At 39.9% G+C, this 26,818-nt stretch overlaps 1 protein-coding gene across 2 annotated transcripts; it reads right to left on the bottom strand.

Moving 5' to 3' along the window:
- Nucleotides 1–5,838: 5,838 nt before the first annotated feature.
- LOC119885700 (helicase with zinc finger domain 2-like) lies at nucleotides 5,839–26,741 on the bottom strand. Of its 2 annotated transcripts, none has more exons than XM_038695895.1 (20): nucleotides 26,594–26,741; nucleotides 24,187–25,634; nucleotides 21,633–21,816; nucleotides 20,866–20,973; nucleotides 18,115–18,629; nucleotides 17,385–18,023; nucleotides 16,370–17,168; nucleotides 16,162–16,237; nucleotides 12,636–16,005; nucleotides 12,448–12,533; nucleotides 12,231–12,356; nucleotides 11,994–12,149; nucleotides 11,762–11,906; nucleotides 11,567–11,683; nucleotides 9,121–9,313; nucleotides 8,359–8,505; nucleotides 7,807–8,016; nucleotides 7,501–7,657; nucleotides 6,963–7,130; nucleotides 5,839–6,869 (listed from the first exon to the last, which is right to left on the bottom strand). In XM_038695895.1, exons 2-20 carry the CDS (start codon nucleotides 25,536–25,538, stop codon nucleotides 6,757–6,759), a joined length of 8,661 nt encoding a protein of 2,886 aa, XP_038551823.1. In that variant the 5' UTR covers nucleotides 25,539–25,634; nucleotides 26,594–26,741; the 3' UTR covers nucleotides 5,839–6,756. The 2 variants fall into 2 exon arrangements, with proteins under 2 accessions (XP_038551823.1, XP_038551822.1); XM_038695894.1 differs by having other exon boundaries at nucleotides 26,458–26,723.
- Between the last annotated feature and the right edge of the window lie 77 nt (nucleotides 26,742–26,818).

The following is a 26,818-nucleotide window of genomic DNA, read 5'->3' as shown; positions in this document are numbered from 1 at the left end:
CTTCAAATATATTATTTATCATAATGTTGAAAAGGACTGGACTTATTGCACTTACCTGAGGTGTTCCATTATCAATACCTGTGCCATCTGAAAATGTATTTGCAATCCTAACTTGAATGCTCCTGTTCTTCAAGAAATCTTGTATCCAGTTAAGCATCTGCCCTCTGACTCCAGACTCATAAAGTTTAATAACAAGCCACTCCTTCCACAGCATGTCATACGCCTTTTCAATATCAAGAAAAACCGGCATTAATATTACAAAGTGGCTTCTTAATGATCTCATAGCTAATACCACCCTTCCCTGGAGCTGTTTTCCTCCCTTTTCCAATTGCACTGTGTAGTTAACAGTAGTAACAAAAAAAATTAATTACACACATCAGAATTATCATGATTTACCTCAAGTTTGTCCCGATTTTGCTCTAATATTTCATTTCTTTGTATAATTTCATTTCTTCACCTGTGAACACATAGCTTTGCTTTATCCAAATCACTTGTAGCAAACAAGCCCTCCTCCTCTAAAACTGGCATTTTCCTTTTTCTATTGCTTCCTGACATACGGTGTACTGCCCGCCATATATCTCATACTGCTGTCTCTGCCCCTAATTTTCCACAGTATCTTCTCCAGCACTCCTTTTTTGCAGTCTTAATCACTCTGCGTGCTTTGGCCGCAGTCTTTTATACTCTACTGCTTTATCTTCCGTTGGACATTTTCTCAATGCTCTATACCCAGGATTTCTGTCTCTTACTGCTTTATCACAGTCCTTGCTCCAAAATGGTACCCTAATTTTCCTTTTGGAGGTCTTCTTTATCGGGATAGATTCATTTGCACTTCTCATAATCATTTCACATAAACTGCTGTTCCATTCCTCTACTGTCGCTTCCCCATTTACTTCTTCTAAATTTTTATTGCACCTTTCAGAAATAAATGGCCAATCTGCCTTACTATAATTAAAGAATTTTTGGTTGCCCTGTTCTTCACTCAGTAGTCTTCCCAAACCTCAATAGTAATGGATAATTATCACTTCCTATTATGCTAATGCTAAGTCTATGTGTGAAACATTTCCTGTTCTAATATCAAATCTAGTTGGCCTGCCATCATTTAAACAAACTAATCTCCACCTGTCCATAAATTCCTCTATAGTGGTCCCATTAGTATCCTTTATTCTACTACCCCAAAGAGGGTTGTGAGAGTTAAAAGTCCCTATTTGTTCCATAACCCTCTCCAACTCACTTAAATTTATTTGTAAGCACGGATTATAAACGTTTGCTATGTTAATCCACCTGTGCTGTCCCCAAACCCTTACTATAACACATTCTAGATTAGGCTTCATTTCTACTTTCTGGTACTGTACATCTGATCTTATAAATGTTGCACACCCTCCCCCAGATTTTCCGTTTCTACCATAACTGACACTTTCATATCCAGGAATCACAAAATCTAAACATGGTTTAAGCCAGGTTTCCTGAATACATATCACTTGTGGTCTTTAAATTCATCATGAATGCCATGATTATCCCGCATTTTACATATTGTTTGACAAGCTGGGCACAAGCTAACAAATCCACAATGAAGCCACTTGAAATTCTCTATAAACATACTATCAAAGTTTAAGATTCGAAACCTAATAGTTTTCACACCTGTCAAATCTTAGATACCCACAGGCTTTTGAGTTGGGAAAACTTGATCAATTATAGTAACCTCTGTCTAGTTTATAAGATATTGCACAGCACTGCCACACCTCCACTGAAGAGATTTGTTATGCAGAGTGCAGGCACTCGTGTGACCGGAGGTATCACAAGAGGGGATTGTATCATTTCCACTCAAAGAAGTGCTTTTTGTCAGTCAGCGTTCTTTGTAACAGCATCTAAACAATGGAATCTATTGCCAATGCTGATAAGAGAGGCAAATATTCTGTATATATTGTTATTACTTGTGGACTGTAATAAGTAATTTTATGTAATTTTAAATCTTTATTTTAGGTTGCCCTCATAATAACTGGCCAGGGACAACAGATTAGCCTGTTGAGCTAACTCTGGCTCATTTACAGTTATTTTACTGTTAATTAATAAGCACTGTCCCTGTCAAATAAACAAATAAATGAAATGAAATGAAATCTACAAATCTCTTCAATTCCTGCCCATTAGGCACTAAACTCTGTGCATTCCATTGTAAAATCTCTCTGCAGCATCCACCACCACTTTGATAACGTCAGATCTTGACTGGTCTCTAACTGCCCACGGAAGGTGCACCAGCTGCCATTTGCCTGGAAAGTTCCCCCGTTCATCTCACTTTCTTCAGGGCCTCTGCATATGACATAGTATCCCTCAGCGCATTAAAAAGTGTAGTTATATAAACATGGTCCAGGATATTACTGTGAACCGTACCTGTCAACATTGAGTTTTGAATATAAGGGAATCCTTGTGCAAGAAGCACAGTCTACATTTGTCTCTAATATATTAATGTTAAGTACTAACTTGTCAAGAATTATAGCCATTAATGCAGAAGAATAACTGTAGGTTGCAGTCTTAACTCGCATAATGTAAATACATTTTTTTTGAGTGAAATACTCTGTAGATGTAATACATCATCCAACCTGAAACCCCTGAGCTGCACTTCTTCTTCTGGTCACTGTTACAGCTCTTGTTCTACATACTGTCAACCGCTTTACCGGAGGGGAGCAACATTTCAAATATGCTCAGTGTGCAAGTCACCTGGTAGCCTACACTAAAAACCTCATTTGGTTGTTTTGTCATGTGACAATGTAAATTTTATTTAGGCCTAAATAGCGCCAATTCAGAACAAAGTTATCTCATCGCACTGTTCATTTAGAGCAGGTCTAGACCTGACTCTTTGTAATATTTTTACAATACAGTGATATTTTTTATAGTAACAGTTCCCATCATGAGCAAGCACATGGCGACACAGGCAAGGAAAAAGGAAGGCAAGATGAGAGGAGGTGGACTGTTTGAAGATGAAACTTTCATATCATCATCTGGTTGCTGCTGTTTACGTTCACCCCAGATACAAATTCTTAAAATGCAGTGGAATGATTGGGTGTATACGTGTCTGTATATATGTATTAGGGCTGACCCCCAATAGTCGAAGATTCAATGCTTTGATGGGCGGAGCCTGATTCGACTGTCAATCTCACAGTCGAAGCTTCGCAGTGAAACAGGCATCACGCCATTTTGGCGATATGGGGGTGCTCAACGTCTGATTTTACAGAGAACTACCAGTTTTCTCCCAATAAGTTAATATACAGCCTATTACAATATACATTTCAAAATTTAATGCTGTAAATAAACATGAAAAGAATAAAACTTTCAATAAATGTTTTTAAAGTGCGTGAATAAATCCCAAATTGTAACCCTAACCCTGGGGCGTCTGTGCGCATGTGTACGTGTAGCGTGTGTGTCATGGAAGAGGAACACTTGCTGAATAGACGGAGCCCCGGCTTCACTGGTGTTGTGCCGAGTTGTCCGCACCTCGCGGGACTTTCGGATAATTTATCACCGTTGATGAACCACACAAAAAATATTTTATCGTTTTTAAATAGCCGGCTACTTGAAATAGACCCGCGAAGAACGTGCATGCAGTTGTCAGCAGCACGCAAAACTCACACAAGACTGGTGAATGGTAGGCGAGAGAGATAGAGAGAGAAAAGGGTCTTCAAAAAGTCTCAGTTTAGCTGAAAATTTACAGTGTAAGTTGAATGAAGAGACTGCCGCTCTGTAACTTGTCAAGATTAAAGCAGAGCTACCGTGTCTAACCCCCCCTGCTGTATAATGACTTATAAACATTGTACCTTGAAAACTCCCTTTCAAAAGGCCTTGAGCAGAACCATGACTACCGGTTGGGGTTGAGAGAGACACAATATCCACACAGAAAATACAAACCGTAAAAGTATTACAGAAAATGATTAATGGATAGATAAATTATAATAAGCATATAAAGAGCAGCAACAAAAACACTTTGAACTCTCTGGGTAGATTATGTGGATGTGTCACCGTCTGGCTCAAGGGAATGACAGAGAGGCAAAACATGACTTTTAACTGGTAGCATGTTTGTTATGCTCTCGCTCAACCCAGTAAAATTTGCTGTTAAGTTTTGCTAGCTACCATGCGCTAGACAAGCAGCCAGCGATGGCTTCTCTCTCTCCCTCACTCTCCTGCTCTTGCTCAGTGTGTTAGTGTTACGACCCCCTGTTGGTCTAGGGGTGTTGTGGCCATAAACATATAGGCACAACTGGTAGATCTTAACAAGGTAACGTTTATTGGTAACAGAAGAGATGTAGACAGGTAACAAAAAAACAAAAGGAGGGTGGACGAGGGTGCTGCGAAAATACAAAACCAAGTTAAAATAAAAAGGTCCTCAAAAGGAGGCCTGTACCTATCTATCGTTTTAAGCAGGGTTGAGTCTTACTACAAAAGAACACAAAGAGCACAGCACCCACTCCACCTGGTGAAAACTAACACAATAGTAAACAAAACAACAAATGAATTTCTCCACTGCACTCAAATGTGGAGCTAACATACAAAGGTATGCAAATGTTTACCTAAACACAATGTACAGCTAATAGGCAAGGAAGGTGGATAGTTCCACTAAACACAAAGTACAACAGACAGGCTATGCAGTCAATACCAGCGGCACACAAGTCAACAGGCGGTGACAAGCTGCCAGGAGCAACAGGTGGACTCTCCTTATGAGCCGGAGGTAATTAACGTGGTGACGAGCCATTGGTTGAGTGGAAAACAGAGGGAACCAATGGGCGGTACAGATGTCAGCACCCCAGAAACCAGGAAGTAGGCGGGTCTTCATTCCCCAGGGACACAGCCTACTTGGTAGAGGTGAGACAGGGAAAAGGGGAAACACAAGGGTGACAGCGACAGCCGTGACAGTTAGATGTTTAGCTTTTCTCCTGCCTACTTTAGTGATTATGGTACATGTAATAAATGTTGTTTATTTCTTACGTTAGAGTTGAGGCTTAGTAAATTGTAAACGTGCCTCTACACCATGGAAACTCAATCGTTACTTGACGTTGTTAGACGGCCCCCAGTTACTAAAATGAATGTTGTGTGTGTGTACAGGGTAGATTTATTTGTGACAATACAACAGGTTGTGAAGTGAAATTGAGTTTGTAACTCCCTTCTGCTATGTAGCAGACAATACACAGCAATATAAAAGCAATTATAATAATGGTAAATAAACTATTTCAGTGGAGTGGTGCTGAATTTGAGTTTAAAAGTCATATGGTACATAAGACAATGTTGGACCGGTAGTTTTCTCTGGGCCCCTGCCAAATCTGACCTGGTTATTGAGGTGGTGTCCAGTAAATGATGTCTGCTTTGCAGATAATTGGGAGACTGTGGATGACCTCTGATTAGGAGAGATGGCATTCATCCCACTTTGGTCAGAAATTTTAATGACATAGTTTCAAGGTTGCTTGCCTACAAGTACTGAATTCATTATTAAAACACACCCTTATCCTGCTATAACATGTCTAAATGGAAAATGTCTGATGTGTGTTAATTATTTTTTTGACGCAATTATTTTGTGTACGCACACCATTGGTGGAAGTCTGCTTTAAGCAAAACAGGTGTGTATCTAAGGAAATAAGCAAATCTGTTTCAATTCCAGAACCATTGTGTATTTATTTCTTTTTGTGTATTTTTTTCAATACTTTTTTTTAATTAATATTTTCCAAAAACAATCATTTTCAATGCATTTGTATTTTGTGTATAGAACAAAAGAAAAAAGGTCCAAGTATGTGCATGGCAACATATATACACATACATACATCTACACACACACAAGCCTAAACACACGCATATATTCACTGCACTTAATGACACAATATTATTGTATAAAACGAACATAACATGGTCTTCATCACTTTTTGATTGAAAATTGCTATCCCAGATATTCAATTTAAAAGGGTCAAGAAAAAAATAAACCATGAATAAATCAACTGTTATATTTTTGTATGTGTGCATACATTTACTAAAATCACTGAATGTAGAGAGAACATTTAAAAATATCACAAATAATAACATAAGAGATCAAACAAAAATTCCAGACTAGGCTCACCAACTGGCGAGGCAGTTTATGGGTTAAGGTGAGCTGTCTGGCAATGAAAACAATGCTGACCTGACATCAGTTAACAGGGACAAAGCGTCACTCGAGTTGATTTCATACAGTGATAATTCTCTGTATTTCAATAAAAATAAAATGATAATGAAACAATCCAAACAGCAAGAGCTAACCTGTGTTTTCTGTTAGCTGTCCACAGTTAAGATTAGCACTGTGTTAGGAGTTAGAGTTAGTTAGCCTGCAACATTTCTCAAATACAATATTTTAAATGATATACAAAATACAACTTAACATTTAACAAAAATGAAAAAAAAAAACGGACTATTCAGTATTTGAACCTGAAGATTTAGAATTTAAATGAGCACATCTAATCATAAAATTCTAGATACAGTTGAAATAGAAGTTATAATTACTTAGTCATATTTACAGATACATACATATTAAAAGGTATAAAAAGTAAATCAGAACACAACTTTGTCAAAAACAGAATATCAAAACCCAAAATCTGGACCAAACTTTAAAAAAAGAATGCATAAAAAGTTACTCCATAGGCATGTAAAAAACTACAAATATATATGTATTTCATGAAGTCGTGCTGTAAGTGTAGGAACTCTGATCTTCAGCTTGTAGCAATCAAGTCTCTTAAAAAGGATAGAAGAGATCAGCTATGTGGCACTACACACTGAAATCTTATCTGCATCTGTCACTGCATTGTGGAGCTTGTAGTGGTCCAGGAGTTTTTTCCAAGTTCTGCTGCAGCTGAGCAACTCTTGGTTCCCTTTGAAAGGACAGTGACATTTGAGTTAAAGTTGTGTAGAAGATTTGGGCCTTAAGCGAAGGTAGAAATAAGGCATGAGCTGCAGTGTCTTACCAATGATGCACAGTCCCTCCTTGGCCCTGGTGATCCCCACATTTATCTGGTTGGGATCACCGACAAAGCCCAGATGTTTGGACAGCCAAGCTCTTTCTGGTTCAGGCTCAATCTCTTCACTTGGCAGAGAGCACACTGTAGATATAATGACGTAACGCCATTCACTTCCTAGGAGACAAAATGTTGCGTGTCACATGATGAGCCATCGCTAAACAACAAAGTTTTTCTTACATGTCTAGAAAAAAAATGTCTATTTTATCAAAAAATTATGATGATTTTACATTTAAAATGTGATATATGGTCGTTATATATGACACACTGTTGATTTAAACTACATAGCAGGACAGGAAATAGTTCCTGCTAGGTGCACAGCACCACTGGGACAAGCTACAACATTAAAATACTGGTTACATGTTAATACATTTAATACTTTGAGAAGAGCAATTCTTCAGAATTAGTAGTTTGTTTCCATTGTGGTGTAGCTACTTTAATTTCAGTAAATGATTTGTCATTAGGTAGCAGAGAGGTGCATAGTCACCTTGGCTTTTAGTGATTGTGGTAACAGTGATTTGATTCATTTTCTTCTTCTTCAGCTCCTCTCTGATTTCTGATACTTGGGCATTATAGGGCGACAGAATCACAATACTTTGCTGTTCAATTTTGGCAGTCTTCACAAGCTCTACAGCAATGTCAATCTGCAAAAGAACCCAACCAAAACCAGTGATTAAGAGCAATAATAAATTATGTCACTGAGTCATATCTATAGCAACCTTTACCCTTATATTTTAATATCACTGTTTAAAATCAACAAGGAAATGCAATGGTGCCCAATACAGTAGCCTACCACTTTTTGTCTCTCTTCATGGTTTGCTTTAGAGTTCTCGTTGCCCTTGGCTGTGCTGACAACCAGACTGATGGTTTTTCCTTTGATGTCCCCAAAAACGATTGGCATTGTCTTGTTATCAACACGCAGGACACTGCTCGGCTGCTCCTCCCCAGTTTTCAGCTTTCCCTCATAGAATTCGTTTGATGGGAACTCGCATATTTTCTCATGCTATGAAGGTACATAAGTGATAGTTGTTGATTACAATTTAAAATACTTAACACAGACATGTGCTGATACAATATCGCAACAGTAAGTACATTAAGCTGACGGTATGACTTTCAATACTGTCAAAAATAACTTTCCAATGTATACACTGCTCTTTCTATTAAACGGTTTAAAACCGTCATATACTGTACATACCCCCTGTGAAAAGGCAGGAAGGTATAAAGGTGTGAAGAAATAAATACCGCCCAAGCCTAAAGTACACATTTACATAAATATACAATATAATATGTACTATATATAAAGCACGCTATAAATGTGTATATAGTGTATATGTAATGTTCTCACCATTCTGTACTGGGTGTCAAGCATCACAGCCCTGTTCTCATGAATTGTATAGTAGCGTTCAAACAGAGACTTGGCCATCCCCAGCCTCTTCACACTCTCATTCTTCACAATGGGTCGTAACTGTTTGTGGTCACCGATCAAAACAATCTGAAAGTGATATTGTAAGCCGTTAGAATATTTGATGAATTAGAGTGACTAAAATGAAGTGAGCCTTACTAAGCAATGATGCAAAGAAACAGCAAGACGTAAAAAGACTGAGGCGAGCTTTTTAACTATCAACCAACAGGAAGAATCTCTGTCCAAAATGAAAAGACTTGATCCAATCGTAGACATGAATGTGCCCATTATATTCTGATATTTGGAAAATCTGATTGGGCATGTATGTAATAATTCACTATGGCCAATATTTGCAACAAATTACATGGGAATTTAGCCTGTAGTTTTTGAGGTTTATTGTAATGGACCAAACTGAGGGGAAGATGTTGACCTGACTGTGGGACTAGAGAAATTATTGTGGGTTGGGGGAATGTTACAATTATTATTAGAAATGATGTGAGGATCATTATTTTTTTACAACTTTGCTTGTTCATGATGTCATTGTCACAACTGCCATACTTAGATCCCAGTGTTAAAATAAATAATTACCTGTTTGATTGGAATTAGGCTAATGCAAAAGATATTCTGACATTAAAACGGCACTCTTGGAATGTAATTTAGCATACAAACACATTAAGGACAGTTATAGTTAAATGAAAAGCACACCTTCTCTGGTTTGTTACAGACTAACGGAATCAAGGCCTGGGGTTCAGTTGCCATTGCACATTCATCGATGAGGATCTGACGCGCGCTGACTGTTTTAGTCAAACTCGGGGTGGAAGACTGTGTACATGTGCACAGTATGATGTCATGCCGTTCAAGCTCATGTGTCCGAGCATCTCTGAGGAGGTTCTTGTATCTAGGAGGAAAAAAAATTTATTCTGTTAGGACTGCAAATAAAGTTCTTCATATTCAAAATCATTTATTAAAATATCTTATTGTTTTTCTCACTCTTTTTTCCACAGAGGATTTTAGTATGCAAACATATTACAGACTCTAAAATGACTTTAACAAACACAACATATCAGGGTTGGATATTGTCGCATCACATTGAGTCAAAGTGACTGTACAAGCCTACTTTAATGTGTTGTTTTAGTTTTCATCCTTGAATTCTTTTCTCTTATAAAGTTGAAAAATACTGTTTCAAAACACTTCCATTTTGCCTTTTTTTAATTGACAGTGTCAGCTGAAAGACAGGAAAGGCAAAGAAGATAGAGGGGATGACATGCAGCAGTGCCCAGGCCGGACTTGAACTACGGCCGTGTTTCAAAACACTTCCAATAAAGCATAAATCCCTCCGCTCTCATGTAGTCTTTCCCCCAATGGCCACAGGGGGCAACAAAGAGCCCATTCCAGTGTTGCAAAGATGTCCCTGAAAACCACCAATCCGGTGTTTCCCCTATATTCATTCACTGTGCAAGCATGGTAACACTCAATGGTGGGCTGGCTCCCTCTACTTATTCTTCAAAGGAAATCTATGTGGAAGGTAGGCCTACTGTTATAAGAGTAGCGTAGCTCTTTTAAAGGAACAGGGCAGTGTGTAATCTGTGTGCGAGTGTGTGTGGTTGACCAAATGTGAGACAGTTAGCGTCAAAAAGTGATGGTGAAAGCGAACGTAGGAGAGGAAAAGATGTCAGTCTGGCAGTAAATGTACAGTGTAGGCTACAGTGTGTCAGTTAATAAATGCACTCGCTAAAATCTCCCCTGAGATTCAGACTGTGGTCTAAAAGCTGAGCCTGATGTTTTTTGGCTGTTAGGCAGCTAAATTTATAGGAGCTAATGTAATTAGTTGCCACCATCCCTTAAAATACGGAATCGTCTCGTATTTGAGAACTAAATAGCGCATCCCGTTTTGAATCAATTGGGGACGTGGTTTGTCCAGTATTTCCGAGTTGTCCTCACTACAGCATAACCTGCAAATCATTCCACCCACATTTTGTGAAGACTTGTCCTTTTCTACGCCTGATTGGGATTGCCCAACTTGTTGGATGGGCCTTCCATTGTTGGTTTGATTAATAGGCTACAATTTTGGTATGCTTTATTTTTTAAGGTTGGGGTATACAGTCAGACACATAAGCATTCATTTAATAAAAGTTAAGAGAGAGATATAGGCTATAATTTAACACACATTTAATTATCAAAATATAGTGCCTAGGTGAAGAATATAAACAAGAAGAATATAGACATATTGGTATGTGTTATGCCAAACCAATCTATAGAACTGCATCCTTCAATACTATAGAATTAACAATGGGCTTTATAAAAGCTTAAAAAATAAATACATAAATATATTTACTGACCAATCATAAAAATGGTGATAAATTAATTTTGAAATGTTTGTAGAAAGGTTATTTATGTGTGGTTTCATTGTTTGGATGGTATTACTGCAAACAATGACAAATCTTAGCCAAAAACACCACCCTATTACAATTACTCAAGTTCATTAGCAATTTCTCATTCTGTCCATCAACAGCCACATCATAAGCATCGCAGCATCCACTGGCTAAGTGGAAAGGATATTTTCCAGATTGAGCAACAAAGTGACAGCAAGAACAGGTGCTCCGTGGAGCTCATTAGTAGTGAGGTTTTGATCACTCTCAACTTTGAATAGTTCTATTCATAGTTTTACTGTAGCTGTTTGAAAGACAAACAGCTACTCAGTGCTGCACAAGTAGTGTACTTCTGACAAGAAAACATTTTAAAAGGAAGTAGGCTCCAATACTGCCCACAAGGCCTACTACTGGTCCACTTTGGTTTAGGTAAACAATGGTAGGGGAAACACTGCAGGACTAGCCTAACTATGAAACTATGCCATGAAAGTAAAATCATTGCGGAGGAGAGCATCAAAACTAACTAAATGACTTTCCCCAGATCCAATGGTTGTAGCTTCTCCCCAGTGGACTTCAACAGAACGTTTAGTCTTTAAGCTTTTTGGTTTTTGTTTAATTATTATCTGCTCTAGCTTTTCCAACTTTTTGTACACATACTGAATAATAATAATGGTTCAAAATGTGGTGAAATTGCATTTCTAATCTGTTTAAATAGGTATTACTGACAAACAGTTTTCCTGCAGTTTTAAACCGTGTTAAACCAGTAGTGCATCTGAACTTACTTTTTCACCTCTTCAGCAGTCAGCTCTTCTTTTTTCTCAATGCGTTGGTCAAAATATTTTATTTGACCTGCATTGGGGTTTTGGTCCTGTCGCATGCGGTGATGTAGAGTGATGCTCCTAAAACCATGTAAAATATATCAGTGCAATTAGTTCAAATTCTAAACTGAGTGTCATCAACTAATGTGATTACAGTACCTGAGCTCTGGTTTGGCACGTTCTTGGCGGAGTGTCCTCTGGGAAAACTGAAGGGTGCAGTTTGGATAAGGGTAATCAAGCATCTCCACTTGTTGGCTGTAGACCCGGAGGGGTCTTAGCTTGTCACCAAACCTCAAAAGGTACTCTGTGTCACAACAGTAAAAGGGAACATGGTTTAAAGATACATAAAGAAATGCAGTTGAAAATTTAGCAGAGACACAAAGTAACTTACCAGCAACGACATCAACAGACTTGTTGGATGGGCCGCAGTAGAGAATAACTTGTTTCTTGTTTTTATCCTTGGGGTCATCAAATTTCCTTTTGTTCTTTGAGTTCAGCTCAAAGAAACAGTACACTATGTACACACCTACTACTGTCTTTCCAGTTCCTAAGAGACAAATGAGAATTATGTCTTTAGCCTTAGCAGAAAATATAAGGCATCAGGGTAAATACAAGTTCTTGTTCTTACCAGGTGGCCCCTGTATAAGTGTGAAGGTATTATTTAGAGCTTTCGTGACAGCACGATGCTGACTCTGGTTAAACGGGGGCAGTACATTTGGTAGGTCTTTCCTCATGTTGTACCACACTGCGTTTACTGCAAAGAAAAAATAACAACTTCAGGTGTTACTCACAGATACAAAGAGTTAAAATCTATGTAGCTATTTACTGCTGACTAATGGACATACCCTCTTTTGGAATGTGTTTTCCAAGTGCTATAGTCTTGACAAGCTCACATGCAGAAGCAACGCTGACCACAGCATTTTCTTTCCGGCTATAGAAAAAAAATTATAAAACGGTATGTCAAAGAAATATGTGATCAAAAGTCAAACTAAAACCAATGTTACATTGGAAAGGTAAAGGGAACTACACTTACATGTCAGGCAGGAGCTTTGGGATTATTTCAACTGTGAAACGAGTGCTTTTCTGAAAGACACAATCAGGAATGGTGTCCATGGGCAGGTGATTGACATAGAACTCCACTTTACTGCCTTCATTTTTACGTTCTTCTACTTTGCTAGTGACACCATGGGCCACCCATGTAAACTCTCTTGGGTCCACCGATGCGGAATGTTCCAGGGAAGTCAACTTCAAACCTCTTTTCCGTATACACAGCAGGCACTTTGAAAGGTTACATTCAATGGCCCAATCATTGATCCATGCCAGAGGTAAAAAGAAGCTTCCTTTTAGTGTGCCTTCGTGCTCTTGATTGAAGTTTACCAACAGATTCTCAATGACGATGCTGTCACTCTCATCCACAGCAGTAGCAGCAGATTCCATCTCACACATCGGTTTCCAGATCCGTACATACTCCTCTATGTCACTATAATGAATCCTTGATGGATGATCTGCTGATCTTGAGAAGCATGTGATAGGGCTGTGGACATGGTCCACACAAATCTCAAACTTTGGTTTAATGCGCACCAACTGAACAGCAGGCATGGGATAACCCCTTTTTACCTCTGATGTCATTTGGATCTGAAGGGTGTCACCTGTCTGCAACTGGAGGTTGATGTCAACCTCATGCTCCCTTTGCTGCATGGAGGTACATGTGTGGGAATGAGGCATTTCAGCTGATTGTGACCGAATTTTTTGTTTTTCCAGTTCCTTATTAGCCTGCTTTATGAGAATCATTGCATGATTAAAGTTTTCTTTGTCAATTGCTTCAACAGTGGCTTTCCATACTGTCAGTGGAAGCTCAACGCAGGGACCACAGTCTGGCTTTTCCAACTCTTGGTGGATTTGCATGGTGTCAGCTGTGTAGATCCGTCTTTTCCATTTTAGAGTGCATTGATTTGTGTCATCATTAAATGGTTGGTCACACAATTGTAAATCTTTGTACATAATTGATAGACTCTCTGCAAATATGTTCTTGTTAAAAGGAAATGACACTGCAAAACTGTCTCTGTTGAGATCCACACGAACAAAGGCCAGCTTTGAAGCACTTTGTTTTTTCATGCTCACTGCATATTTGATTTGCTCACTCTTTTGTTCATACTCCTTGGCATGCTTGAGGTTGTGCTCAAATTCACTGCACAAAGTCGAAATCTCTGTTCGAGTGTATTGGACATCCCTTTTACATATGACAGAGTGCAAAAGTCTCTGCAAGATGATGTCCATGTACCTGCGGATTGGTGATGATGCTTGTGTGTAAGAACGTACGCTCAGAGAATAATGCCCAACCTCTGCTTTGGGAGAGGAGTAGGAGCGGATGACATAAGCTTTACTAGAGCACCTTCTGAACTGTTCAGTGACTGGCTGGAGCAGAGGGTGGATGTCATCTGCAGCAATCAGGTCCACCATTTTGTCTATATCATCTGTTCTGGCAGCGGCCTGGATATCATTCCACACTTCTGTGAGTATGTGGAAGTTTTCGCATTTTGGGGCTTGTTCTTCATGGGCAACTCTGTGCCGCGCATGAAAAGACAGTGGTATTAATTCCCCGCATTTCTCCTTGAATTCCTCAATCTTTTCAGGGTCTGGTTCTGCCTGACAGCGAAGGGGTGTGTAATACCTGCTCTTTTCTGAATCGATCAAAGCCTCAGATGCATGTGTATTGAATAACACACTCAGCTCCTCAATCATCAGGTTGGCTTTGCGCTTCCCGGGCAATCTCTGATCATCAGGTTGAGAATAAGCCCAATCCACAAGTCTAATCTTCCTTTGAGCTTTTGCAAAACAATAAGCCACTGTGACACAGTCTTCATCTGTGTCAAATTTAGGGCTATGTCCATATCTTTTGGAGATCATGTTCTCTGCCTGTTCATAAGACAACTGTTTATCAGAATTGATCAGTGACAGCTGAAATTTGGGCCTTCCAATGATCTCATTTGTTTTCTTGTTTACTTTGAACATTAATGAAACTGCCCTGCGATCTTGACCTGGCAGAAGACTGAAGAGTCCAGTGCTCAGTTCTTGGGGGAACATGTGAATGGGGTTTCCCCCACTGCAGTAATATGTGGAACCACGTTGTTTTGCATCCTCATCTAATTCACCACCTGGACTCACAAAGCTTGCCACATCTGTAATATGGATTCCCAACTCATATTGGTCTCCGACATCCCTGATGCTGATGGCATCATCCAAGTCTTTTGCTCCTACTGGATCAACAGTGAAAGTGAATATATCACGTATGTCCTGTCTGTGTGTCCTGTCTTCATCTGCCCAGGAGAAACCATCGTCAGATGTACATGTATTGGGTGCAACTTTGAATTCTTCATTCAGGACTCTTAGTCCTTCAACCAAAGATGTTCCGATTGGAAGTATTTCTATGACATATCCCAGTGGAAGAAAACAATTTTCTTTCCAGCCAATCACTTGCACCACAAATACATTGTTCTGTTTGAGCTTTTCATCAAGACGTTCATGTGCTGCAATCCTCCACTGTCCATCAATTTGCTCCCATATTGGAATGAAGTTACGTCTTTTCTTGCTGATCAGTATTCGTATTTTGGGCGCAGATTTTGTAATGGGCATCATCGTCCTTTTGACAAATTTGTCATCGGAATTCTGTCTTGGTTTGCTGTAATCTTCAGCCTCAAGCAGGCATACAAGTACACGAGCTGATTCAGCTTTCTTGGTGATGCTGAACACGCTTGCTGTTTGTAAGACCACTTCGTCTCCAGTGAAGACCTTACCCAGGTTTTCTCTTCCCTTTATGCTTATACGTTTGGTGGGGTTGTTAAATGGTATCACATAGCCTTTGTTATATGACTCCCTGACCAACCTTCCTCTCTTGTACTTCTCTGGTTGTTTTTTACATAACTCCAAAAGGTCTGGGTCAACATCAGTTGTATTGTATGAGGCTTTGGGCTTGTGGTGATCAAAGTTTTTAAATTCCAAATGGTCTTCATCTGAACAGTATTCCGTTGTCAGCTGTTCATATTCATCTTTCAACTCTTGAAGAATTGCATCAGTGAGAGTGTTGCTCTCATCCACATGTTCCGGCTTTTGAAACCTTGCAGTTTCCATAACATCTTTTTCAAAGAAATCTTTGGTGAAATGCTGTGGTGCAACACTGTCGTTGCTGATGCAGTGGTTTATGTAGCTTTTCCAGACACGTGAGCATTTCCCAAAGCAGCAGAGGGCAGCAGCATCTCCAACCACAACCACGTGTGACTGAGCCCTAGTCATCGCAGTGTTTAACACACGGGCATCATTGAACAGCTCCAGACCAGGCACATGAGACGTTTTTAGGCTGTCACGTGTTTGCACAGTTGTAATTATGACTGCCCTGAACTGTTTACCTGTTAACACATGAAGATAATGTTTATTATGTAGAATGAATAAAATATATGAAAGGTAATAAAAATATAATGTTTGTTTACTCAAACAGTTTGAATTTAACCATCCTTTATGTCTAACCTAATGTGATAATCTTGAAGGAGAAAAATTAAAATCACCTTGCACATTTGCAAGATTCTCAACATGGACGTCAGCAAGGTTTTTTCTCGAGAGCGCTGTCCTAATTAGCTGAACCTACAAATCAAACAATTGAGATAAGGAAACTATTACAACTCTGACAATGACAGTACATACATTAAGAAATCTTCACTGATTGCTGTAATGTTTTTCCCTCACTCTTGAGACAACAATTTTTTTTTAATTTACCTGAAATCCCTCTGAAAGAATGCAGATTGAGCTTTGGTCCTTGGGCCCCCAGGACGATGGCCAGAGTTTGATAATCTCTTTCACTGCTTCAACCACTTTGGCAACCTCTTCTTTGTTATACCAAGACATAGACGCAGTTTCCAAGAGACATTCTCCCCTAACATGGTGAAACTTTAGGGCATGGCCGTTTTCAGGAGCCGGAATATTTGCGGCAGCTTTGATAACATCATTCTTGCCAACGTAGAAATGGGTGGACACGAACTCCACAATTTCTTTGGTTGAGCGATAGTTTTCGCTGAAAATGACTCTACTGTTCTGGGCAGCATCACACTTTTGGGCTTGATAGTAGTGGAACAAGCGATTAAGAAGTGTGTGATTTGACCGGTGATGATCATCAACTGAGAAAAGCTTGGGTCCCATTTGCATGTGATCTCCAGCCAAAACAACTCTGGTGTTTGGCCCAGCAAGACCAAGGGCCATCAATGCTTCACATTCTAGCATCTGAGAGGCTTCATCAATTAGTATGTGCGTGAAGTATCCCTCTGGAAGCTTTAGGTCATGAAAATGTCTTGCCATTGTTGTGGTGGTTATGACTATTTTGTGACAATCTAGGGCAGCTTTTGTAGGTGGTAGAAAATACTGTCCATTTTCCGAAAGAAAACAGTATTTCAAAGTAATCTCATCTGTGGCAGAAAAAGCACTCCCTTGTTTGTTTGCTTTTATTCGAATTGGCCTCATTCCATTACTTTTCTTGTTGATGAATGGATGGAAGTGATCTCTGACATACAGATCTGCAGAACTGAAAGGAAACAAAAATGTATGGATAAGTACATGTTGGAATTGTTATAGTAAAACTTCTTTACAACATTACAGCTTAGAGCAAAACGCTTAACCTAGATTAACACTTTGAAAGTGAAACAATATTTAACAAATACTTGAGGAGCACACGTCCATATGTATCAATCAATCAATCAATCAATATTTCATTAAACACATTTTAAATAGTATGCATTACCTGTTGGTGTAGGTGCAAATAAGCACTTTGTTGTGAGGCTGCTTACAAAGCTCTCTGGCTGCTGCAGCAAGGGTGAATGTTTTCCCAGTGCCAAATGGTCCATAAATGAGGAGAGGTGCCACAAATTTTTGGACATTGGAATTCCCTGTGATAAAATCAATTGCTGACTGCTGCTTTGGATTCAGCTTCTCATAGGAGATGTTATTCACAGGAACTTCACAGTGTTTAAGGTCTGGTAGCACTCTTTTTGTATCAGGAAGGAGATCTACAGCCTTGTGCATGGTGCAGAAGCTGTAGCGGTTTAGCTGAAACTGCACCTCCATTTGATACGATTGATTGCATTTGAGTGTGAGATCTGAGCAACATTTTTTAGAGAGTTGCAAATACGTTTTGGTCTCACTTGTTTTGTTTTTCAGGACGATGGCCTCATAGACCTTGGGGTTTTGACCACTTGAAGATAAAGGGGCTATCAGGCCAGACTTGATGCTTCGTTTTAGTACCAGTCCCTCAGGGGTGTCTGGAGTGAGATTACAAGGAATCGAGACAGCACAGAACAGTTCTCCCTGAGGAGCCATCGCCATGCCAAACTTCGTACTGTTCAAGGTATCCAATGTTGTCATTTCTCCACAAACATTTAATCTGAAGTAAATAAGAAATACATTATTGTTTTATAAATATATACAAATTCCACACATTGTAAATGAAAATAGGATAGAGATAAGCATATTACCTTGAAACAATCTGGTCCTCTGCCCGTTCCTCAGTGTACAGGAAGTGGTGCATTCTTTCTTTGTAGTTCTCATTATTCAGCGGTGTTTGGCTGTTGTAGGAATGTTTATACAGAAAGCTAATCTGAGGAGGCTTGTACTGCTTTGACAGTTCCTCCTGTTCTTCTGTCCTGGACGAACATGGGATGATAACCCTGTTTCCTCTATGCCAACGCTCAACACGTTGAAAGGCGGCTCCACGGTTAACAGTTGGTAGTTCTGTGTCATCCAATGAAAGCTGGCCTACTCTTACTCTGAGTTTCTTCAGTAGCACTGGTCTCATGTCAAAATCTAGCACTAACCACTGTTCATACAGGCCCGGGTTGATGGATGCGAAAGACACGGTGATGTCATAGGACATGTCTTTACTGAGAAAGTGTTCGCCTGAGGAGTAGATGCAGGGCTCAGAACTGATGTCACCAAGGGAGAATGAAGCTCCCGGTTCTTGCTTCAGAAGCGCAACATGCACAAGTTGTCTCTGTATATACAGAAAAGTGGAAATTAAACATACTCAGATAACATAGTTCTGGGACTTAAAAGTTGAAGATTATGTGGACATTACACGGACACCAAGAAGAGAAACAGAGCACAGAGAAGCTAGACAAGTTGTGCTGTTAGTATGCATAATGTACTTTGCCTTTGGGCCTCAGTCTAGCCATTTCTGCCTGAATGCTTTCTGTTTACCTGTTACCAAGCTGACATCTGTTACCTGGGTGCATGATGTGTCTTGTTTGCCATCCTGCCTCAGCTTATTTGCACTGCCTTTTGCTGAATTGATAAACTGTTTATAAAGAAATCAGCTGTGTCTGAGTGTTTGCATAAGGGCCCTGCTTCCTTCTGCCTTTAATACACATATGCCGCTTTTCCACCACATGGTTCCAGCTTGACTCGCCTTGACTCTACTTGCCTTTTTTGTTTTTTTGTTAGGGAAAACGGTACCTGGCACATTTTTTGGTGAGTGAGCTGAGGCAATACCAAAAGGTGATGCAAAAACACCGCAAATTGGTCAGGGAGAATCGATGACAAGTCCTTGTTGGAAACAACCTAGCTAACTATGTGCAGCTAGTCCTGCAGTGTGTTTACAGCTGGCCCGCTGCTGGTTGTAGTTTAGGATTTCTTCTGGAGGTTTCTACAGGGAGCCAAATTACCACCAGTCAGTCAGCGTATGTAGGACAGGTAGAATGCAACGTAACTTTTCATTTTTATGCATCAATAGAGCCGTGCTGCTGGACTGGAGATGCCCCCGCGCTGAAGTTCTTTGAAGAACTTGATGGCTTTATCCAGTTTGTCATTAAATTTGTGGCAACACCTTCTATGAGGTCATCGCTATAATGACTTATGCATATATTTATAACACAATATAATGCTTTTGTAAGACATTATAACAATTGTTAAAATCACTTACAAACATGCATTAGGCGCTATACCAAAGTTAATAAGTCATTATGACCTTTTGACTTAATGTTTTATAACTGATAGCAATACCAGTTTATACCACTGAGCACCAAGAATCTCCAACCATGTTCCATAACACATTATAACCACTCTGCCTCGTTATAAATACACTGTTTGTGACTGTGTCACAATTTAGAATTAGTGATATAAAATGGAATAATAGCTTATAGTAATATTTAATGTTATATAGCATGTCTTTGTTTGTTTTAAATAAAGTGTTAAAATGTCCATCCCTGTATAATAAATTACAGGCAGACATAATACTACATGAACTAATTATAAGACCTTATAACACGTATTAGTTTGCTTTACATAAAGTGCCACACATTTTGCGCCAATCTGCATGAACTTTTGAACATTTTGCAGTTTAGCACAAAACCACAAATTAATTACACCAAGGAAACTCATTCTCAGGCTGGTGAGGGATCGTTCAAGAGAAAAAGTTTTGTGTGGCGTCGCTATGATGGCTAGCTACATTGAATAGGTACTATGTGCAATGGAAAACAGGATGGGGCACCAAAGTGAGTCAAGTAGAGCTGAGGTGAGTTGAGCTTTTCCCACCCAGTGGAAAAGCGACTTTCGAGGAAACTAAACTCCAAACTCTGAGGACCGGTCAAGATTTTATCCACTCCAGGTTCTGTGCCTCCTGGGCATGTTACTCCTGCCATCCCAGTGTCTTCCAGTTCCTGGCTCCTCTCTGGTGCATCCCAGTAGCTCAGCCAGCCTGCATTGGCTAGCCTTCAAGTCATGATGTCATGTCTGTCTATGGCTGATGCAGAGACCCTAATTCACACGTTTGTTTCATCAGACAAACTGACTCCTTTGAGGCCTTTAAATCCAAACTTAAAAGTCATCTTTCCGACTTAACTTTCAGTTACATGCTTAAAATTTGATTACTTCAGGCCTTTACCTGTTACCATTATCCTTCCAGTGGTTGGCTTCAGTCTCAATGAACTTATTAAGCCTGGTACTTTTACCGTCCTGTCCTACAGACAAGGATTTTGTAAACTTTATGAAATCTACTGCATCTCTGTAGCATCTGTTTGTTTGTTAGAGCATCCAAGCTGTGTACCTGTCTCTCTCTCTTTCTCTCTGTTTACTACTATATGTCCTTTATTTTCACTCAGGCTTTTCTGTACTGGACCATAGGCCGTCCTGGGACCTCTCTCTCTCTACTGACTGTTGATGCCTCACTTTAGATATTTTGGGGTTGTTTAGGAAAATGAACAACCTTTCATGCCATATTGCAAAAATCTTACCTCTGTTTCAACTTGGAAGTTCCATTGCAGTGTTGTATTGATCTGTTCACACTCCACAGTTAAATCTTCATCACAAGATACGCTGACATCGTCGATTTGCTCTGAAATCTGTTCAGCATTTGAAATAGTAAATTGAAATAGTGATGAACTGTCAATTAGTAATTTAAAAACAGGTATTTATTCAAGTTTAGTCTAGTTACACACATGTAGAATTTCTTTGTTATACCTTAATGTTATCTAGTTTTGAATACATCTGTATGTGATGAATAGCTAAATTGAGCTCAGATTGTGATAAAGTGTTTTGATTCTTCGAGAAGCAGAAATCACTATACTAAGATAACACCCAGAGATTAGAGGTAGAGATCAGAGGTAGGCCAATATATACCCACAATGCACTAGGTCTACATCCATCTTCAAACCCCTCCCGCAAACAACTTGTATATTGTTTATTTAGCATTTGAAGGAATTCTATTTTATTCTTGTTTTTCCATTTTTATTATGTTTTGTCTGATGTATGTACTACAGTATTTATTGTCTTATTTGAGTGTGTCTTTTCAGGTCTGACAGCACTACAGTGTTTTCTTCATGGGAGTGATAAAGTTTGCTATAACCTTGAGAAACACTGTGAGGATATGCGACTTTATCTTTCTGGCTGGATTCAAAGACATTCTGAAGCCTGGTGTGCTTTTTAGTTGACTGAGAACTGGCGCACCATGATAAATCAACGTTGGAAAATAATGACACAAAGATTAGAGCCTCGTACTCACAATGTACACTTCATTACTGCTGTTTTTGTATTCCTCCAGGAGCCTTTCATTATAGCACATAAGACCCTGTGCTCCAATGTTATGTCTGATCTCCTTCTCTTCTGCAGCACGCATCATCCACTCTTGCAGTTCTTCCTCAGAATGAGCTTTTGGGCACTTGTTGCCGTACTCGCATGTTTGTGGTCTAGGATGAAATGGCAGTTTTACCAATACAATAATAAAAACAATAATAAAAGACTTTAACATCACTTAGTGTTTTGGAGCCCCCTCAATATGGAAGACTTAAAATGCATGAATTAAAACAAATCAAACAAAGAAAGTGAAATACGTGTTATGTAAATCATTTTTGTCTTGACTATCACAATCAAAACCAGATGGAAATTATTAATTAATAAGCTTTTTTCTTAATTAACAGACAGGATTCTTGACATGAATTTTCGGTACCACCCTAAAATCAAATCACAACACAGAAGACAAAGAGTTGTATTACATTTCATGTTTTTCCATCAGAAGGCAGCATAGACTTGCCAATATTAATTGCAAAGCACTATCATTAATTTTCATGAGGAGGTGTGAGAGAGCTTTTTCTTTTTGAGATGGAGACACATCACCAATGCTAAAATGAAACAATCAAGTGTTCAATCACAGGCTGGGGGTGGGACCATGAGTGTGACCTCATCGTTCTGTAAGCTAGCTGACCGCAGGCACGATAAGTAAATATACGTTTACTGTATATCCAATGCATCTTTTCCACCGCTGGTACCAGCTCAACTCGCCTCGCCTCTACTTAACTTAGTTTTGGCCTGCTGTCCTCCATTTTCCATTGCAGATAGTACCGACACATAGTACCCCTCAATGTAGCTTGTCGTCATAGCAATGCCACACACAACTGCCCCATTATGTTCAACACGAGACACACAGGTCGACTCACACACACCAGCTGTTTCTTGAACAGAACAGAACAGCGGTACGAAAATCTTACAGATGTGGTTTCCTTTGATGTACAGCCAATCATGTCATCATACAAATGTACCGCCAATCACGTTAATTGACGTTACCTGCAGGCGCAGGACCCCAAGCAGATCTGAGCACCTAAGCACATCTGGTACACCAGCGGGTCGTTAGCTTCCTCCAGCGGTGCTTGCGGAGCTCCTCAACTCCAAAAACATTCGAGCACATTTTTGATCCACGATCAATTTTTGTAAAACTGCAGATATTCAAAATCTACCGGTTGATTTCTCACCTCATAACTTCTCAGAAGTGGATTTAGTGATGAAATAACATACAAAATTTTTAAAATATAGGCTAAACTTTCTGTTGCTGGCCCCACTCAGGCACACGCAATGATGATGCAGTGATAAGATTATCTCTGACCAATCAGTGGTCTGCAGTGTATTGCTCGTCACATTTTAGTATCGCCTCAGCTGAAATCAGCTCGCTTAGAACCTTGACGGAGGTGATATGAAAAAAAGTAGCAGGTAGCAGGTAAAGGTACAACTGTTCCCCAGTGGAAAACCAAAAAGTGGCATAATTACATTTTGTCAATGACAATCACAAAAGTAACTAAATAGTCAATGATAGTGTTTCTCCGGTAGGCTAGCCCAAAGGAAACTCTTTTAATGTGAAAGGTTGTCTGTCATGACTGCCATCTGATCCCAAGCTATGACTGGACAGTTGAATTACATTTTTTGGTCTGGAAAATGTGTCTCCAAATCAAAAAAGACCACTCCTTCTCACCACCTCATGAAAACTAGTATTGTTCTGTACTAGTATGCTGTTCTCTGCTGGACAACTCTGAAATGCAATTCACTTCACTATTAGTTTGAATTTATTTTAAACTGAGTGGCTCCTCCTTTTCTGAATTTAGTATGCATGCTGGCATGCATACTAAATTCAATATGAACACTAAATTCTCAAAACCTGGTTATGATTAGTGTGTACTGTGAAAAGGGACACAGCATTTCTCTTTAAAGAATAAGTCTGGTGATGTTCTATGTTTTTGTTATATCTAAACAAACACTGAATGTATCCCACTAACAAGTATTGTGTGAAATCTTATTCCTTTGTGCCATGGAGCTCCATTGTTGTCCAAAAATACTCATTCATCATAAGTAGCATTTCCTCCTATTTGAGATTTGTAGAACAAACTAACAAAGCACTACAGTACCCTGCTGTAGTAAATTACTGAGAGTTTCTTTGAAATGTAAGTTTTTATTAACAACACATAGCTTATATTTGGATTAACATTTTTAGCAGGAAAGAATGGACTTGGAGTGCTGACTGACTGTGGAAGTCAGAAAGCCTTGAGAGACAAACCAAGTTGATGTTGGGCTTTTCATGGAATTTGTTGATATTCATAATGCGGAATATCACTAGACTTATCCTTTAAACGGGATAAAACAGAAAAAGTGGGAGAGCCCCATAAAACTACATGAAATCATGGCAATGTCTGGCCTTTTTTTTTGTTAAACAAATTGGTTAGGAAAATGATAGAGAACCTTCATTAATCTGCAATATGTTTGTAAAACATGGAAAAGGGACTAGTGTTGTTTACCTCTCACACATCCAAAACTTAGCTCGGCAGTTGTGTGGAGGCTGTCGTCCTCTCCACTTGGTGGTGGTGTCCTCAGAAAGTAACTGGGCATGTTCCAACGAGGAGCAGTGCTGATAGAAGCTCTCTGGGGAGGACAGGACCAGGAGGCAAACTTTGCAGTACATGGCGACCTGTCTGGGCTCCTGCTGCTGCCGCCGGCTCAACTGAAGGAGATGAGGCTGAACAGAGAGCCCGCTGTGCTGTGCTTTCCACACGGCCATTTCCACCTCGCTTTGGGCAGACTGGCAGTGGCCGGCCTCATGCCAGCAGGGTTTGCCTTGCCTGACATGACCGCAGTACTTAAACTGACAGTTTTGGGGAAGAGGGCGCACCTGGCTGTAGATGTGTTTTCCACTATTCTCTGATAGGTGATAAACTAAGACTGGGTCCCAGGTGTGTGCTGCATCTGCTGAGCAAGTGGCATTCCACCTTTTGGGAGTCAGTTTTGGCGGACGATCATGAAAGCAGTCTTTACACAGCTCAATGAATTCACCAGAAAACTGTTGGAGTATTTGTTTAGCTGCATGTTCTGGTGTTATCGAAATAGGCTCAGACTCAATTACAAGTTTGAATAACTCGTCTTTATCGATGTTTTTGTCTTTAACATAGTTCCATACAGTGGCCTCTTCATAACTTCTGGCGTAAGTGCATGCCTGCCCGTGTTTTGTACATCCAGAACCCTCAACAAAGAAGTCACACTTTTGGTAATGAACATTTGGACCAAATTGTCCACGTGTAGGCCGCGCAGAGACAGGCCTCCATTGCTCAGAGGCTTTGGCTTTGGCTAAAAGCAGTTTTCTACTACACGTGTGACTAAGTGACTGAACTGTGTATGTTATTTCATTCTCCTTGCTAGAACACAGATCACATACAGCCTTCAAATCTAGAGTTGCCAAGAGGTCTCCTGAAGCTTCAGAGCTGTCAGGCTGATCAGATTCTCTCTGAGACTGAGCTACAAGATGACAGAGAAACACGTGGTCTAATCTGTGACGCTTTTCAAATGTCCACACGGCAGCTTCCTCATCACTTCTAGCAAAGGTGCACCGGTTCCTGTGGTGTTTGCAACCAAAGCCCTCCACAAAGAAGCAACATACCTTATAGTGACTTGGATTTGGAAACAGAGGCCGCTTAGCAACAGGCCTCCATTTGCTGCCACCTTTGGCTCTGCAGAGCAGGAGATTGCGCGCACACTGATGGTGGACAGATTTTAACGTATAAGTAATTTCTTTCTTCTCAACAGAGCATTGAGCGCACACAAGTTTGAGGTCATGTGTTGATAAAAGAGCAGTCAGTGTGGACCCACTGGCTGACATTGTGATACATTCATAATGCCAAAGTCAGCAACTGAATGCAGGATATGGTGTAATGGCCCTGAAGATTGACAAATGTCCAACTTTGCATGAAAATGTCTGAAAAAGAAAACAGCAGAGAAGGCAGCATGATGAATATTGTGCTCATTATTTTAATTAATATTTTTGCCAATTATTTTGCACCACTTTTTTGGTTGTTGTTTAGAAACAGTTTGAAGAGTACGGCATTCAAATTAAATGACTAGATTGCCAGGAATGACACACGGTGTGTTTGTGGCTCTGGTCACACGTAGCTTCAGACAACATGGCCTCAGTTACACCTGGAATTAACATGTGATCTGTATCTGGATACATTCATTGGATGATTAAATCAAGTTACCCCAGTTCTGCCCGCATTGTTACGGGAACTCAGTTTACATATCTTCCAAGAGAAGACTTGCTAGCTACTCAGAGCAGATTTGTTCTTAATGTGATGTAAGACCTGACCACAGTGCGAGCCAGACCCAGACCTCCAGATGTGGAGGTCACAAGATGTTGTCATTCCAATATAACTCTGCTGATCATTAAAGGTCACAGCTGAGTTGATCCTAAGAATCCTAAATGACTTCAGAATTCTTTTAACCAGATATGGACCAGCGTGCATCCCAAGTCCACTAGATGGCGCAGTCGCACAGTATTTAATGCAATGTCAGGAGGAACACAGACTAACAGTATGAAGAGAATGGCTCACAATACCAGGGCATGATATTAAAAGTAGGTATTGAATTGTAGAATTCAAAATGTAATGCTGTCTGATTCTAAATAAAATTCTATAGGCCGACCCATGTCCATAACTGCCAAGTCAAGTTTACTGTTTCGACACTATTGCTAGTGCTACTACAGATGACAGTACTAGGCTAAAAACACTAACAACAATAATTACCGTCGGTGGTCTTCATAAAGGCTGTAATATCGCGGTGACTAACTGAGGACGTCCGCCATGTTATTTGAAGCAAACTTGAGAGTTGGCTGATCGTCAACAACAGGCGGGCTCGAACAGCAGCGTCGCGTGCACTCACCGCTCTGAGGTGTCAGGATGAACCGGAGCACATCTGGAGCCTGTCAGCCTCACGCGCTTCTGGAGTCGCACCCTTTAGTGGCAACCGCGGATAGCCTGTCTGACTTGAGTTTCGTTTCTCATATTTTGCGTCAGCATCAGGTTAAAATGATAGGCGTTCTCCCCGCACACACACGCACACGCACGCACACGCGAGCGCGCACACTCATGATGAATCGGTCTTCCT

This window comes from Micropterus salmoides, unplaced genomic scaffold, assembly GCF_014851395.1.
Source record: "Micropterus salmoides isolate LMB-PRFRI ecotype aquatic unplaced genomic scaffold, ASM1485139v1 Ms_hic_scaffold_4, whole genome shotgun sequence".
In the NCBI taxonomy this organism is placed as follows: domain Eukaryota; kingdom Metazoa; phylum Chordata; class Actinopteri; order Centrarchiformes; family Centrarchidae; genus Micropterus; species Micropterus salmoides.
Note: the sequence above shows the minus strand (reverse complement) of the source record. Positions and strands in the feature narration are given on the sequence as shown.